Genomic DNA, 16,757 nt, shown 5'->3' with positions numbered 1-16,757 from the left:
TTTTTTTTATTTTTACTTTTGCACTTATTTTGTACCTCTCTATAACAGTTAAGTACATGAATTTTTTGAACATTTGAGATTTACATATAAAAAGGAAAAAGTACAAATATGTTGGTTTAAAAAAATAAATGATTATCAAACAATGAAAAATACATAATTATTATTCTATGGGATTTAACATGTTTACCCTCAAAATAATTAATGATAAATACAAAATGTGATTAGCTTTACTATATATATCCTAAAAATAGAAGAAAGGATGGATACAAAAATACAGTAATCAACTACAAAGTTATATTTAAAAACTCGAAACGATGGAGATGTGAAAAATAAATATTTACTGACAACTTCATGTTGGAGTATATTCATCTTGTAACTATCATAGTTTACATATTTCTCAACAAAAAGAAGATGAATATGCATGAAATTTTAAAGGATACAAATAAATAAAATAGTAAGAATTCTTATAATTACAAACTGGTAATGAAAATTTTACAAGGGATTTAGACTAACCTACTGTAGTAATACAAACTTGAATAAAACAAGGAATATATATAATGTGGTGCGAGTATGTTTGATAAACTCTTCATTACCCCTACTTATCTTACAAATTAAAGTTGAAAGGTTATTAGACTCTTCATTATCTACATTTAATTAGTACATGAATATATGATGTATTAAGATCTTATTTGATGTATAAATTTATATATAACTTTTACTTAATATTTAATTAATTAAATAGATATTAATATTAATTTATTTTAGAGGTAAAATAAGGGTAAAATGGTAATTCAATTTTGAGGTTAGAAGCTTCCCACTTATAATAATACTAGTTCTTGGAAACGTGTGNTTATATATAACTTTTACTTAATATTTAATTAATTAAATAGATATTAATATTAATTTATTTTAGATGTAAAATAAGGGTAAAATGGTAATTCAATTTTGAGGTTAGAAGCTTCCCACTTATAATAATATATGATATTCCTCACAATAAATACAGAGAATTAAAAAAATAAATTGTCTAGTGGAGGAAAACAAGATTTTAATTATCATGTCTGAAGTGGAATCTCATGTTTTTCTTCCCATTGTATTACTCAATTTCTTCATTCTCATAACAGGTATGTATATATATATATCCTCATTTCATATTTGATAGCTTTAATTTGATCAAGTTTAGTAGTAGAGTCTCATTTTGTACATAATTAAAAAGATTCAATTTTTTAAACAACATTTATTGCAGCAAGACTGATTTTTTTTTTATTACTTAGCAAAATCATAAGACCAGTCTTGTTTGTGTTACTCCAAACACCAAGCATTAAATGTTGTTCTGTTTTGTTTTTGGGAGAATTTTGACTTGTATTTATTGTAGCATGATTAGTTTATGCAAAATATTATATAGGTAGGCTTGTTTGTGGAGACTCAATTGAGACAGACAAGCAGTTGCTGCTGAACTTGAAGTCATTTCTTAAGGAACAAAATCCTGTTGACAAAGGATTCAAATATAACCATTGGAATCCTACAGATTTGTCACCCTGTAGATGGCCTGGAATATCATGCACTACTTCCATCAATCGTGTCACTGGAATCGATCTCTCGGAAAGTAATCTGGCTGGGAAGTTGTTTAATAACTTCTCAGCCATGACAGAATTGAACTCTCTTGACTTGTCCAAGAACACATTTTCAGAGTCCATTCCATCAGACTTAGGCTGGTGTAGAAATCTGAAGTTCTTGAACTTGTCACACAATATCATTGTTGGTGAGCTCAACTTGACAGGCCTGAACAAGCTGGAAGTTCTTGATTTGACAATGAACAGGATTCACGGGCTAACGATCCCTGAGATTTGTGATAACTTAGCTGTTGCAAATATTTCTAACAACAATTTCACTAGTGAGAGTGGATTTGAATTTTCTCACTGCAAGAAACTGAAGTATCTTGATCTAAGCTACAATTATTTGACAGGGAATCTGTCGTTCGGGCTTGATATGTTGAATATGTTTTCAGCATCTCATAACAACTTAAGTGGCTCTCTGCCTTCCTGGATTTTCACTCAAAACTGCTCTTTGCAAGGTTTGGACTTATCAGAAAATAGGTTCTTTGGTGAATTGCCTACGTCTATCGCGAATTGTAAACGATTAGTAGAGTTGAATTTGTGGGGAAATAGCTTTTCAGGGTCAATCCCTAGAGAGATTGGATCAGTACATAGTCTTAAAGAACTTTGCTTGGGAAGTAACAACTTTTCAAGTGATGTTCCAGACACTCTATCAGGCCTAAACAAATTGGTATTTCTGGACCTAAGTAGAAACAACTTTGGAGGAGAAATACAAGAAATTTTCGGGCAACTGACACAGGTAAGATTTCTCGTGCTGCACGGGAACTCATATACTGGAGGCATAGTCTCATCAGGAATTCCAAACTTGGTGAACCTTTCGCGGTTGGACTTAAGTGATAACCACTTCTCTGGTCCATTACCAGTTGAAATTTCTGAGATGAAAGGTTTGGAGTTTTTGATTCTTGCACATAACCAGTTTAGTGGCAATATACCTTCAGAATATGGAGATCTTACAGCACTTCAGGCTGTTGATCTTTCCTCTAATAGGATCAATGGTTCTATACCACCAAGTTTCGGGAAGCTAAGGTCACTATTGTGGTTGATGCTTGCAAACAATTCATTGAGTGGTGAAATCCCATCAGAGTTGGGGAACTGCAGCAGCTTGTTATGGTTGAATCTCGCGAATAATCAACTTACTGGTCCAATTCCTCCTCAATTAGCGAGTATTAGTGCAGATCCAATGCCAACATTTTTGTTGAATAGGGGAAAGGAGAAGCTCACTGCTAGCCCAGGGGATTGTTTTGCCATGAGGAGGTGGATACCAGCTGACTACCCTCCATTTAGCTTTATATATCCTCTATTGACAGGGAAGAGTTGTAGAATCCTGGGGGATAAGTTGTTTATGGGAGATGGTTTAATGCCACTCTGTGAACCTGGTAGTAATGTCCGAAAGAATCAGGTACCGGGCTATATTCAACTTAGTGATAACAAATTGTCTGGTGAGATCCCTCCTGAGATTAGCAACATGAAGAAAATGAGTATGATGCATTTGGGTGCAAATGAATTTTCTGGCAGGCTCCCTTCAGAGATTGGACAACTGCACCTAGTAGTCCTTAATGTTTCACAGAACAAATTTTCTGGTGAAATCCCAAAGCAGATTGGCCATCTTAAGTGCTTGCTAAACCTTGACCTTTCATTTAACAATTTTTCTGGTCCATTCCCAGATAGCTTCAGTAACTTGCATGATTTGAGCAAGTTTAACATCTCTTACAACCAATACATCTATGGAGCTGTACCAGAAACCGGGCAACTGCTTACTTTTGATAAGTCATCATTTCTTGGTAATCCACTGTTACGTCTTCCATCCTTCATGCACAACTCTATGAACAACACAGAACGAAACACGAAAGACACTCACACAAAACCCAAAAAGGTGGGTGCACTTTTGGTAATTGTGGTTCTGGTACTAGCTTTCCTAGTCTGTGGAGTCATGTCCCTTCTTGTCTGCCTCCTAATAAAAGTGCCAAGGGGTTCCCCCGGAATCTTACTGGAGGATACAGAGGGCAGACATGATTCTCCGTCAAGTACTAATGCATCCTCATCACGGGGTTCTGATGATGTTAAGGTTATTCGTTTGGACAGAACAAGCTTCACACATTCTGATATACTGAAGGCCACCTGGAACTTCTCGAATGATAGAATTATCGGTAGGGGAGGATTCGGGATAGTCTATCGTGGAGTCTTGCCTGATGGAAGGGACGTAGCAGTGAAGAAGCTACAGAGGGAGGGAATCGAAGGAGAAAGAGAGTTCAGAGCTGAAATGGAGGCGCTCAGTGGGAATGGCTCCGGTTGGCCTCATCCCAACCTTGTAACTCTCTATGGGTGGTGCCTTGATGGATCAGAGAAACTTCTAGTCTATGAGTACATGGAAGGTGGTACCTTAGAGGACTTCATTACAGATCGCACAAGGTTTACATGGAAATGCCGAATTCAAGCAGCAATCGATGTAGCACGTGCTTTAGTCTACTTGCACCATGATTGCTACCCTTGCATTGTCCACAGAGATGTCAAAGCTAGCAACGTGCTTCTTGACAAGGACGGAAGAGCAAAAGTCACCGATTTTGGCCTTGCTAGGGTCATGATTTCTGAACATACTCATGTTAGCACAATGGTGGCAGGGACTATTGGTTATGTTGCACCAGAATATGGGCAGATAATGCAGGCCACTACAAAAGGAGATGTCTACAGCTATGGGGTGCTAGCAATGGAGCTAGCAACTGGGAGGCATGCTATTGATGGGGGCGAAGAATGTCTAGTTGAATGGGCGACAAGGGTCATGGGAGACGGAAGGAAAGGGTTCACCAGAGCCATTATACCAGATGCTCTATTGGTACCTGGCCTAGTAGAGGGAGCAGAGGAAATGTATGAGTTGCTTAGGATTGGGATAAGGTGCACAGCTGAGACGCCTCATGACCGGCCTAACATGAAGCAGGTATTAGATATGTTGATTAGTATTCCTAGCAGCCAAAAGGGATCCAGCCGTAGCTTTGGATCAAGTCGTAGCACTTCTCCATTATTATGATAGAGACTTTCTTGGAACCCAAGAGATAAAAATGTCAATAGTTTCTTTACGAGATGTGTAACATACCTAGCAGATTCTTCTTGTAAAACAGTTTTACTTTTTTCACATTTGTTAGTCTAGGAAAATGCAAGTCAATTTTGTTTGTTTGGATCACAAAATGTTCTCAAGGATATCAATTTTTGCTATGAAATTGAAGCACTCAAATATTTGACCCACCTACAAAGTTACACTACAGTAGATGGCAAAATTGTTCCCCTTATCAGATACATTATTTGTCTGGTGCAATTCAACGTCTCTATTTCAAACAAGAGTCCTCTACCAGGGACTGTGCAATAGCAACTACAAACAGAAGTGTCTCCAAATTTCAACTTCTGGACCACATCAGATGGAAAATTTTAGTATACTTCCACTACATCAACACACCATCAATCGTCAACGCCATGAAGAAATCTTAGTATACTTCCACTACATCAACACACCACCAATTGTCAACGCCACAATACTCATTTTCATATCAGGCTGGCTTCATCATCCGTGGGAATAATGTGGATATGCACTCAAGCATCATACTGATTTCAAGTTAAATACTCAAAATTTTAAGTCACTCTCTGATGAGTAAACAATGCTAATAGAAGAGTACAAATTCTTGTCTATCTGCTTAACAAAGTGAAACTCTTAATGGTGTGAGACCTTTTAAGAAAACATCGCGAGGTTGGATGAAAACTACCAGTATCGATCCTAGCTACCATGTTAAGAGTGTCTCTGGGCTACGTAACCATGTACCCCATTAATCCAGAGGTCACATATCATTACCAATTTGCTTCATTTTTTAGTATGTTTTAGTCATTTGTTTAACAACATTATCTTTAGCTACTCCACATTCTTTCAAAGTATAATGACTCTGTTGAAAAGAATTAACCTCATTACATATGTGTACAGTAGCAAAAAACAAAATACAATTAGCCTCCTATAGGCTAAACTTGAGATCTTATCTCATCCTATAAAGATCCTCTGACCCACAAATATGAGACAAGTGTGTTATAGAAGAAAGATAAACATGCTTGCACAACAATAAGCCTGGTTTCTGCAACATCATTCTCCATTTAGTTTGTAACAACATAAACTGTATGATCTCATAAGTAGGATTTGTATTTAAATCGCACCGTCAATATATGTAACTTAAATCGATGCCTTATGTGAATCTAATTTGAGTACATAATATTTTGTCCATATCAAAGCCGCGTAATCCTAAATTTACGATTCAAGTAGGGCATATGGGGTTCATGCTTTGAGTTAGTTATGTGTTTGTCTACTAGATTCCACTAAAAAAAAAAAACACATGTAACATCATAAACAACACAAAAAACAAGAAAATCACCAAATTAAATTCACCACCTTTAGTTGAAGGAGATTAAATCCAAGTTGGCTAACACAAAGAAAAAGCAAGTATAGGTGATATTTGATAGAGGTATGATGTGGAAAAAGGAATTTTCCCATTAATATATGTACTCAGCAAAAAATGAAGTTGGAGCAGGACGTAATGTCATGGTCCGTCACTTCGTCATCCTGCTTAGATATAAATTAAAGCATAAGTGAGCTAACCTAATGTCATGATCCATTACTTTGTTATCCCTACTTAGATATAAAATTAAAACATAAGTGAGCTAACTTACTGTTATGATTTGTTATCACCACATGTTACCTTTAACCTAGTTAGTTAATTATAATTTTTCTTTTCATATTTATCTGAATTATCACGGTCTAGTTAATTATATGTATTTTAATATATAAATTATGATAATTCAAATAACTAATATTTAGAATATGAAACTTGCAAAAAGAAAATAATAATACTCTCATCGTCTTAATTTTTGTGGAACCTTTCGAATCACAACATTTAAACGAATCTATCCTTAACCACAACTTTTAATATACTTTTTAAATCTTTTGAATTATCAACTATTATGACTCATGTAATACTTTTTAATTAGTTTTCAAATATATAAATCTTATGTCAAAATTAAACCATTCAACCCTCAACGCATTTGAATAATGCCACATAAATGCAACAGAGGAAATAGTTCAAATATATTGTACCGAACCAATCCAAATTCGCAACACAAATACTCAACTAATATGTAATCACTGAAAGCCAAATCACGATGGCAACACTTCAACGATAGAATTATAATGGAAAAATACGTAAATAACAAGTTACTAAAGATAGAGATAAAAATGAGGATGAGACTCTAGAAAGAGGTGGGTGGAATAATCAATTTCTTTCGGAATATGCATAAACTCCCAAAACCGCTGTGATAACCCTTTTATCTCTGCTCAACCTGGATCCCAAGCAAACCTATTATCGGGCTGTCTTATTCTTGGGCCACTTCGTGGTTTAGCCTCGGGCCCTGTCTAACCTCTCGACTATCCGTGATCACAACCTATATTTTTTATCATTATCTTTTACTAAATATGTGTATTAAATTTATAATCGCTTATAAAAATATTATTTTCAAAACTCATAAAATTTAAATACTAAACCTGGTTCGAAATCGATAAGTCTCGAGAGTGAGTGATATCAAGTCATTCAAAGAACATAGAAACATGTTTGACATACCTCACGTGAAGACTGTATAGAAAGAAGGCCCCTCCACTAACTAATAAATAGTAGTTTTAACATATGATGGCAACAAACTCAGCTTCAATTTCCATTTTCTATAACCCTACATACCAAATTACCAATAGATGTTTGTCTATAAATAGTGAGGTAAGAAGACAGATTAATACTTAGAAGTAAGTCCGAGAGAAGAAATGGAGAACAATAATTCTCATGATGATCAATATGGTAGAAAAGTGATGAAGGATGTCTCTCTTCATGAACTTAGAGAGAAACTTGTTGAATTTTCTAGAGTTAGGGGTTGGGATCAGTATCACAGTCCTAGAAACCTTCTCCTAGCTCTGGTAAGCCACCTCACATTTATAGTTCAGAACGAGTACGATCTTATTATAACTAATCAATTTTATCTGTCGTTGGTTTATTTTTAGTTTGTTTCAAGAAAATGTCTTTTTGCAATTCATTAATTTCAAATTTTCACATGACATAAATAAAATCACAAGATCACAAGTATATACGTGACTTAACAATGTAAGCATATTCTTTCCTAACATGTGGTATGATATTATTCGTTTTAGGCCGAACATATAAGATATTGTCTGTTTTAGACCAAACAGAATGTGACTTTGTTCGCACACCCAAAATATTTGAACAGGTTGGAGAAGTGGGAGAACTATCAGAGATATTTCAGTGGAAAGGTGAAGTTGCAAGGGGTTTACCTAACTGGACATCAGATGATAAAGAACATTTGGAGGAAGAACTTTCTGATGTTTTACTCTATTTGGTTCAGCTAGCTCATGTTTGTGGACTTGATTTAGGTCAAGCAGCACTTACTAAAATTGTCAAAAATGCTCAAAAATACCCTGTTACTAAACCTACTTAATTAATTAATTATCACAATATTAAGCTACTGTTATCTTAAAATATAGCTATAGGTATGTCTCATCTCGAAAGTAAGACAAGTTATTTATTATAATGTATCAAAATTTTGATTGACATGCGATCAATTTCAATTTGTTTGTTTTTGTTTTAAAAATATGTTTGTTTTTTTTCCTGATAATTTTAAATTTTGTAACAAGTTTAAGATTATAAGATTAAAATATATTTGACATATCTTTAATTTAACATCATAATTTTTTTTAAAAAATCATTATTTTCAAGCTTTATATTTAGTTAAAATAGAACAAATAATTTAAAACGACGAGAATTGTACCTATTCCATATAATTTCTTGGTCACATAAAGAATTTTTACTCATATATATATATGGGGATAAATTGGGAAGAAGATGATTACAGTATATTCTTAATTTGGTAAGACATGCAATTATTTTGAACCTAAATAAAAAGATAACACAATACTCTCTCCATTTTGATTTACTTAACCTTTTTTTTAACTTCATTTTAAAAAGAATGATAATTTCTTTTTTTAGTAATTCTTTTATTTCAACTTTTCACGTAATGTGATAAAGATTTGATGTGATTAAGATCGAGATTAATTATTATTTGTTTCTAAATAATTATTCTGGATAGATGGAATAACTTATCCTATCACATCTATTGGATAAATAATTCAAGGGTTATCTAATAACTCCAACAGTCCAACCAAACACAAATTATAAAATAGTTATGCATTTATTCCGAGACTATTATTCATTATAACTCACACCAAACAACTCCTTAAAAATACATTTTAATATATTTGACATATCTTCAATTTTTAATCACAAAATTTAAAAATCTCTTAATACTTTATATTTCATTACCGAGTCAAACCAAATCATTCGAGAAATATCACCTTGTTATAAAATTGGACAATTACAAACTCAATATTACTACCAAAAATAACTTCTAATCTAACCTGAAGCATTAGGCCCCTACCTTATTTCCAAAGAAAAAAAGAGAAAGAGACGTTCACTTTGCCAACCACCAAAAGATAAGGGAAAGAAATTGGTTATCGTACTTAACTTTTCAATTGTCAATTATTTCAGAGTTGATTTTATTATATTAAAATAAAATAATTTTATTTTCTGTAAATTTTATTTTAGTATAAAAAAAAGTCATGAAATTATGGAGAGAAGTATTGAAAATGTCTTTAAACTCGACATACATTATTAGTTTCATTCTTTAACTATTGATAGTCTTACACTTGACTAGCTGAACTTAAATACACCCTCGATCTTGCAGCATGCGTGAAATACACCCCTAAATTCTCTCCAAATTTAGGAGTGTATTCAACACTTCTATCGACTTTCTCAGTTTTTTATTAAGAGTCTGATACTCCTCCTACAATAGTTTGAGATCACTTGTTATGTCATGTGTTATATTGAGGGTGTATCCAGGTTTAGTTAATCAAGTAATTGAATGTTTTTAAGGCTATCAATAGTTCAAAAATAAAATTAATAAGTTGCGTTAAGTTTAAGAGTGTTCTCAATACTTCTCCATTATCTAATTATGTATAAAAAACTCACTAAATATATATATGAAACATTTTCACATATTATGAGGATTGTATATCTGATCCTGAAAGCGTCAAGCCCAATCCATAAGCCCAACGAAATATTCTTACCCAGCCCAACAAGCACCATTTCTGAATGGAAAAACTACATATCTACCTACACTTAACTATCACAAATACATATTTATTTCTTCTTTAAAAATATTACATGGAATATCACTTTTAAAAAAATATACAGTATTTATAAAAAATTAAATCAAATACACAATTTCTTTAAATATGATAATGAATAATTATCTTAAAATTACATCTCCTCAATTAGTTGGACACTATCAATTCAAATTAATTTAGTTTTATTCTTTTCAGTTGTTTCCCTTTCCAATCCCAAAATAGATCAGATATCCTACCATTACCCCCTTTTTTTCTTCTTCTTCTTCATTAAATGTTTCCTTTCCCTATCACAAAAAATATTGTATCTCATTCTCACTCCCACACGTATCCCTTCTTCCTTAACCATGTTTTTTTTTCATGTGCTAAATCCATATCAAACTCTACATAATTAGTATTAGTTAAAGTGACAAAGTAAGATTATCTTTAGTTTTTTCTATTGTATATTTGTATTCAATCGTATCATAAATTTGATTCGATGGTTTAAATTTTTTTCTAGCCAATTCATTGTAGGGTTTATATATTGTTTGCTCCATTTCAATAGCTCAAAATTCAGAAAATAGTATGAATATTGTTATGTATCTGAGACACATGCTTTTGAATATAATGTATGAAATTGATACTTGATACATCAAATTAATAATAGATACATGAAATTAAAATTAGATCTACAAATAGATACATGAAATTAAAATTAGATCTATAAATAGATACATGAAATGAATATTATTATATAAATAGATACATGAAATTAATATTAGACACATATAACAAATACACAAAATTAATATTAGATACTTCTATGATACATATGAATCTACTTGTATGATACGTATCTAAGTGTTTTGTTTGTTGGATACATCATATATTGATAATAGATACATCACATTAACGATTTTTATAATTTTAAGAGTAATAAAATGAAATTAATCAAATTGCATGACCAAGATATACATGTTTTTGTCTTTTATAAATGATATTAATGAATTCCTTATTTCAAATAATAATAAAATGGAATTAATTAAAATAGAAACACTCATTGATTTCCGCCTTATATTAAGGAATGATTATAATCAATTAATTCAAACAAATAAAATACGTATCTCAATTTTAAAATTCGGCAGATACATGTATCTCAAGAATTCAAACTTATGTATCCTAAGTATGAAATATGGTAGAGAAAATAATATTTAAAACTATTGGGAATCTAAGTAATTAAAACCTAAACTAATGAGATTTATGTAGTTTATCCTTTCTGAAATACACCCAAAGTTGAAATTGATTAATTTGAACTTTTGACTACAACTTGCTTTATGAGTGTGTGTGAAACTTGTTAAAGTAATTTTTTTCTCCATTATCTAAACTAGCAAAGTTTCCTCTTGAAACTTGGATAAATATCTTATTTAAAAAATATTTGGCATGTAACGGTTAAATTCGACTTAACTTTACTAGCTTAGGATACAAAAAAAAAACACAAAAAAAAGGTAATTTTGATTTGTCACAATTGTCATTCTATGTTGGATAAATTAATTAGATTTTAAATTCAGAATGACCCTAAACTTTGATATTAAAATCCTAAAGCAGAATAGTCTGGTGGACCCTCGTACTTGTATCAGATTGTATTATGGACTCTTCTACTTAGTTTTTTATCATCTGGATCCTTATACTCAACATAAAACAATATATTAAACGCCGCTGACCATTGGTCATCCTTATGTGGTATTAATACATATGAGTTGGCAAGAGAGTGTAGTCATACGCCTGTAAAGGCAAGTGAACATGATATTTGAAATTTCAACTTTTATTTTTAAGTTATTAAAATTATTATAAAAAAATAAATTTAAAAAGGAAAAAAACTCCATCTTCTTCCCCACACTACCTCCATCTCCTTCCCCACACTACCTTCATCTTCTTTCCTACACTACCTTTTTTCCAGCCATTCCGACCCAACCTATTTTTCTTTCTTATCCACACCCTATTGTTATTTATCTTCATTTTTCTTTCACTTCTTTCTTCTTTCCCCCACCCATCCCTATTTTTTTCCTCTTTAATCATCACTTTCCCTCTTTTTCCCCTCCTATACCTGAATTTCTATCTTTCTGCCTTTCCTTGCTTCTTTTCAACTTCTTTCTTGTTTTTTTTTTGTTACCCAAAATAAAAAATGAAATTGGGCAAAAAAATTTGAACATAATAAGCAAAGAAAAATCAGAAATTAGTGGAGTTGTTGATATTTCTAATGAGTAACTTGACCTCTTTTGGTGTCAAAATTATTCTTGTATTTGTAAGCAATTTGGGGTGTGAAATAGTAGTTAGCATTAGATTATGAAAAGTTTGGTTAGATCTGGTTGTTAGGTGGCTTGGTTGTTGTTATTGTGGTTGTTAGATGACTTAGGTTGTTGTTACTTTGATCTCGCCGGTAAAAATGGTGATGACGCCGGCAAAAATGGACGCCGCCATAAAAAATGGAGACGACGCAATGGCTCCATCTTTTCTCCGACATCAACAAGATCCTCTACCTTGTTCAGACCAGTTTGTATTGCTATCCATGTCGGAATACTGGAAATGCTATATTGAGTTTTACAATTGGATTCTAATGGGTTTTACGACGCCGGCTTGGTGGTGAAATAGTGAAAATAGAGAGGATTAGAAATGTCAATAATAAATTAAAACGATACTAGCGGGGAGTGAAGTAGTTTCATGACTTCATCAGATTGCTGGATTGTGAAAAAATCGAAGAAGAAAAAAATGGGAATATGGAGATGGTGGAGTTTTGACAATGATGGTGGGTTAGGGAAGGTGGAGTAAAGGTGTACAAAAATAATAATTTTATTTTATTTGATAAAATAGATTTTTTTTAAATTTGTCTTTTATTTAATATTTTTACTAATAATTAAAAAATTATTATGAAGAAAATTATGACTTGGCATTAATATATATGACATGTCATCTATGTAAGGGAGAGTGAGATACACACATGATCAGAGGGCTTTAAAAATCTTATTTTGGTTAAGTTCAGGAGTCCAAATGACAAAAAGTTAAGTAGAAAAATCCATAATATAAACCAATACAAGTACGAGGGTCCACCAGACTATTCTGTCGAATTCTATTACTCAATAAAAATTTAAATTCTTATAGATCGTTTAATTTAAATTGCTTGTGTAGCACTTGTTTCGTTTTAACAATCATATTTGCATTGCTTCATGTTATGAGTAAATAATCACATAAGCTAAAAAGATAACAATTTCTTCCTGCCTTTTCAAAGGGGAATAAGAAATAATCATGTACACATTGAGAAAAAATAGATTGAACAACTATGAGTTTAAAACTTTTAAATTTAACTAAGTGAACTTTTTTTCCAGATAACTATAATATGTATAAGTGATATCATTATAAGAAAGATGATTGACAATAGAATATTTGCTAGATAGTTTCCTAGCAAGGGATGGATCAATAGAAATATCTTGTAAAGAAAATAGACTATCTAGGAGTAAGATACTCAAATATATTAACAGGAGATAAATTAGGTAACATATCACAAATTTTATTACAAGCTTGCATATCGATTAAGTTCTGATTTAAGATTCTACTGGGATCAACTTTAAACGACTATATCTCTTAAAATTTTAAGAGTTACGTGTTTCATAACCTATCAAAGTAAAGGTGTTTGAATTTTCTTTCCAACGCCACCAATTTTTGCAACAATTTGAGTTTGAGTAAAATGTTATGACCATTTTAGTAACCTGCTACAGTGCAGTGACGGATTAGCCGATGAAAAAACATTAAAAAGGTAATTTTTGTCTTTTTACCTCTAAAAATAAAACCTAAACGAATTTTATTGACTAATAAAAGGCCCAAGCCAATCAAGTTTTCATCTCTTGATCCAACATTCTCTTCTCTCTCAAACCTAAGAAAAAATCAAAGTGGAAGACTTTCATTCAAGACCAGACTTTTTCAAGATTTTTCTTCAAGGAGTTTCATTCTTTCCAACTCAACTTTTTTCATACAAATTATGAATCAATATTAATGAAAATCATAATTCTTAAGCATAAAGTTTTCAAGAAACTAATTCAGGAATCTCAAGAAAGGTTTTCTTGATTGTTCTCTTTCAAGCTAGTGTTTTCAGACTTCTAATCAAGTTCTTATTCAAGATTCTTCAAGAACCTTGTTCTTTCTGGTATGTAAGGCTATCATAGTGTTGGACTAGTTCGTCGTCACGTCCATCATCTACTTTCAAATCAATAAAAAAGTAATCTAGGATTCTATTCCTAGATTTGAGTATTCTTGATGAGTTGATTTTTTGAAATTCAATTCCTAATTATTGAATTGATATATGTTATGTGTTAAGATTCTTGAGTTGATTCGTTCATGTCTATATTTCAGCATGAAACCTACCGATTGAGTATTCTTGAAATGAATAACATTGTTGAGTTCTGAGTATTAAATTTTCTATATTGTTATTGAGATCGTTGAGTTAATTCATTCAAGTCTATATTTTGAAATCTTCCGAGTTATAAATTTTGAGAATCTTTTAAAATCAATATTTTATTTAAAACTGAGTTTTTGAGAAAGTAGGGATGATAATGGGGCAGAGCAAAGATAGGGCGGGGCGGGGCAGGGCAAGGGTTTAACAGGGCAAGATAGGACACTACTTATATGGAGCAGGGTAGGATGGGGCGGGTCAAAGCTAATATCTGTAGAACTTTAAAAAGGCAGGGATGGGTTTATAGGCCTATTATTTCAGCTGAGCTTTGGCTGATCCCAAAAGCAAAATAGGAAAATTTAAAATTATTAATTGGTGACATTTATTTTTTGTTCTCCTCTTTCATTTTCATATTTTATTGACTAATTCTTGTGATTAAGCTTAATGGGAATATATAAGTGTGCTTTGGACAGTTTAAATAGTAGAATAATTTAATGATAAATTTTTCTTTGATGATTTTTTCATATTGACAATTATTCTCCTTTGTCATTAAGAACAAGTATAAAGAATTATATAACATATAAAAAATGCAAATTAAAAATTAAATGGGGCAAGGCGAGACAGGATGGGGCAGGCAGGTTACAACATTATAAAAATTCTAAATGGGGCGGGGTAGAGCCGATTTAAATCTTAGCGGGTTGATACTTGCCCCGCCCTAACCCCATCCCAACCCGCCCTATTTCCATTCATATGAGAAAGTAAAGAAAAATTTGAGAAAGAGTTTTAATCAAGATTTGAGCAAAAGTATTAAGGGGACTAAGTATTTTTTGAATATTTTATTTTTACATGAAGAATGACAGTATTATTTTTGAGAAATTAAAGAGAAACTTTAATTTTAAACGAGTTTGTGAGTTCATAAATATTACAGAGCAGTTATCTCTTTTAAGAGGATAGTTTGAACAATTATCGTAAACTGGAGAAAGATTATGTTTTATACATTTGAGCATGGGTATATATATATATATATATTATTGAGAGTAGTATTGAGCATCAATATAGGAATGAGTTCAGACAACTCAAAATCCTCATAAACCACGTATGCCAACATGACTAAACGATCATACTTTTTAGATGAATCCTTAGTGCCTTTGGGTAGAGCTTAGTGGATCCACTTAGCTAAGGTGTTTTATACCCCGGCAAAGTATAGAATAGTTCTGACAGCATAAGCGAGACGATGTATCGTCACGAAACTCATAATGATGGTTGACGGTTAGAGAATCTCTCAGATAGAGTTAAATGTGTACTTTTATTATATCACTTAATACGTTAAGTTCAAAGACGAGTAAGTCTTTTTGTAAAGTTTTAATGATTTCATTTTTTATTTCTTTACATTCAATTGAGTATGTATCTATATCTATTACAGTCCTTTCATCCAGGTTTTTTGTTATTCAGCTATATTACATATTCGTACATTTCAATGTACTGATGTTATTCGACTTGTATCATCAAACGATATAAATACATGCTTTTAGGATCCTCAACAAGAGTCTGTTATGATCACTTCATTCATTCATCAGCTTTCGAGTGAGGTCTCCTTGCTTTCGGGTGACTCTAGTTTTATGAGTTGTTCGTATTAGTAGCATTTTGAGTAGTCATGGATCTTGTCCTGACACTCGTCTATATATATTAGGAGCTTTATAGATAGATAGTTTTGGAGTCTTTCTGTTTCATATGTTTATTTAAAACTTATGTTTCATACTTTGTATATTCAGAAAGTTTTGAAATTTATTATACTATTAATTTAACATTTCTTTCAGTTTGATGCTTGTGTATGCATTAATTAGTCTTCCGCTTATAGTTAGACATGATAAGAGTTCATTAGGGGGCCAATAATGATACTCGAGTGTCAGTCACGTTTAGGGTGTAGGCTCAAATCGTGAAATCTCGTAATTATCAAATCCGATAAGTTTGATAGGAATTATCACAGAATTTGAAGTATCTTAGGGACCTCTGAAACAAGGATGACTATAATCAATCTTCTTTGTCGTCATGTATCGAATCTTAACAATTTGAAGTGTACATAAAAATAAACTAAATGAAATTCTAATACATCCAATGTCATTGGCTCTGATACTATGTCAGAAGTGAGTTACGAAGCAAGTTCGAAACAAAGAAAATCAGTTAAGAACAAAGTAAAAAATAAAATTTGTGTATTGTAAATATCTTCGCTTGTCGTTTTGTCCGTACGTCATCTCCTCTATTTATGGAGGTGTGTAATTGATACAAAATATTTGATCCGCTAAACTGTTCATTAACCGTATCCTGACAAACTAATTAACGACCAACCGATCAGCCATGTTAGTAACTAACTAGCCACGTAGATAACTAACGTATCCTAACGAACTAACGACTAACGACTAACGAATCAGTCATGATAGTAACTAACTAGCCGCGTGTATAACTA

General features: G+C 32.2%; 2 protein-coding genes across 2 annotated transcripts; both read left to right on the top strand.

The window, feature by feature from the left end:
• The first annotated feature begins 1,021 nt into the window (after positions 1-1,021).
• LOC107022828 (probable LRR receptor-like serine/threonine-protein kinase At1g74360) lies at positions 1,022-4,776 on the top strand. Its single transcript, XM_015223412.2, has 2 exons — positions 1,022-1,121; positions 1,403-4,776. The coding sequence occupies exons 1-2, from the start codon at positions 1,055-1,057 to the stop codon at positions 4,633-4,635; spliced, it is 3,300 nt and encodes a 1,099-aa protein (XP_015078898.1). The 5' UTR covers positions 1,022-1,054; the 3' UTR covers positions 4,636-4,776.
• Positions 4,777-7,346: 2,570 nt separating this feature from the next.
• LOC107022856 (dCTP pyrophosphatase 1-like) lies at positions 7,347-8,256 on the top strand. The gene is made up of 2 exons (XM_015223435.2): positions 7,347-7,596; positions 7,905-8,256. Exons 1-2 carry the CDS (start codon positions 7,447-7,449, stop codon positions 8,130-8,132), a joined length of 378 nt encoding a protein of 125 aa, XP_015078921.1. The 5' UTR covers positions 7,347-7,446; the 3' UTR covers positions 8,133-8,256.
• Positions 8,257-16,757: the final 8,501 nt, after the last annotated feature.

The sequence above is a fragment of the Solanum pennellii genome, chromosome 6 (assembly GCF_001406875.1).
Source record: "Solanum pennellii chromosome 6, SPENNV200".
Classification (NCBI taxonomy): Eukaryota; Viridiplantae; Streptophyta; class Magnoliopsida; order Solanales; family Solanaceae; genus Solanum; species Solanum pennellii.
The sequence above is the reverse complement of the archived record's forward strand: the minus strand, read 5'-3'. Positions and strand labels throughout refer to the sequence as shown.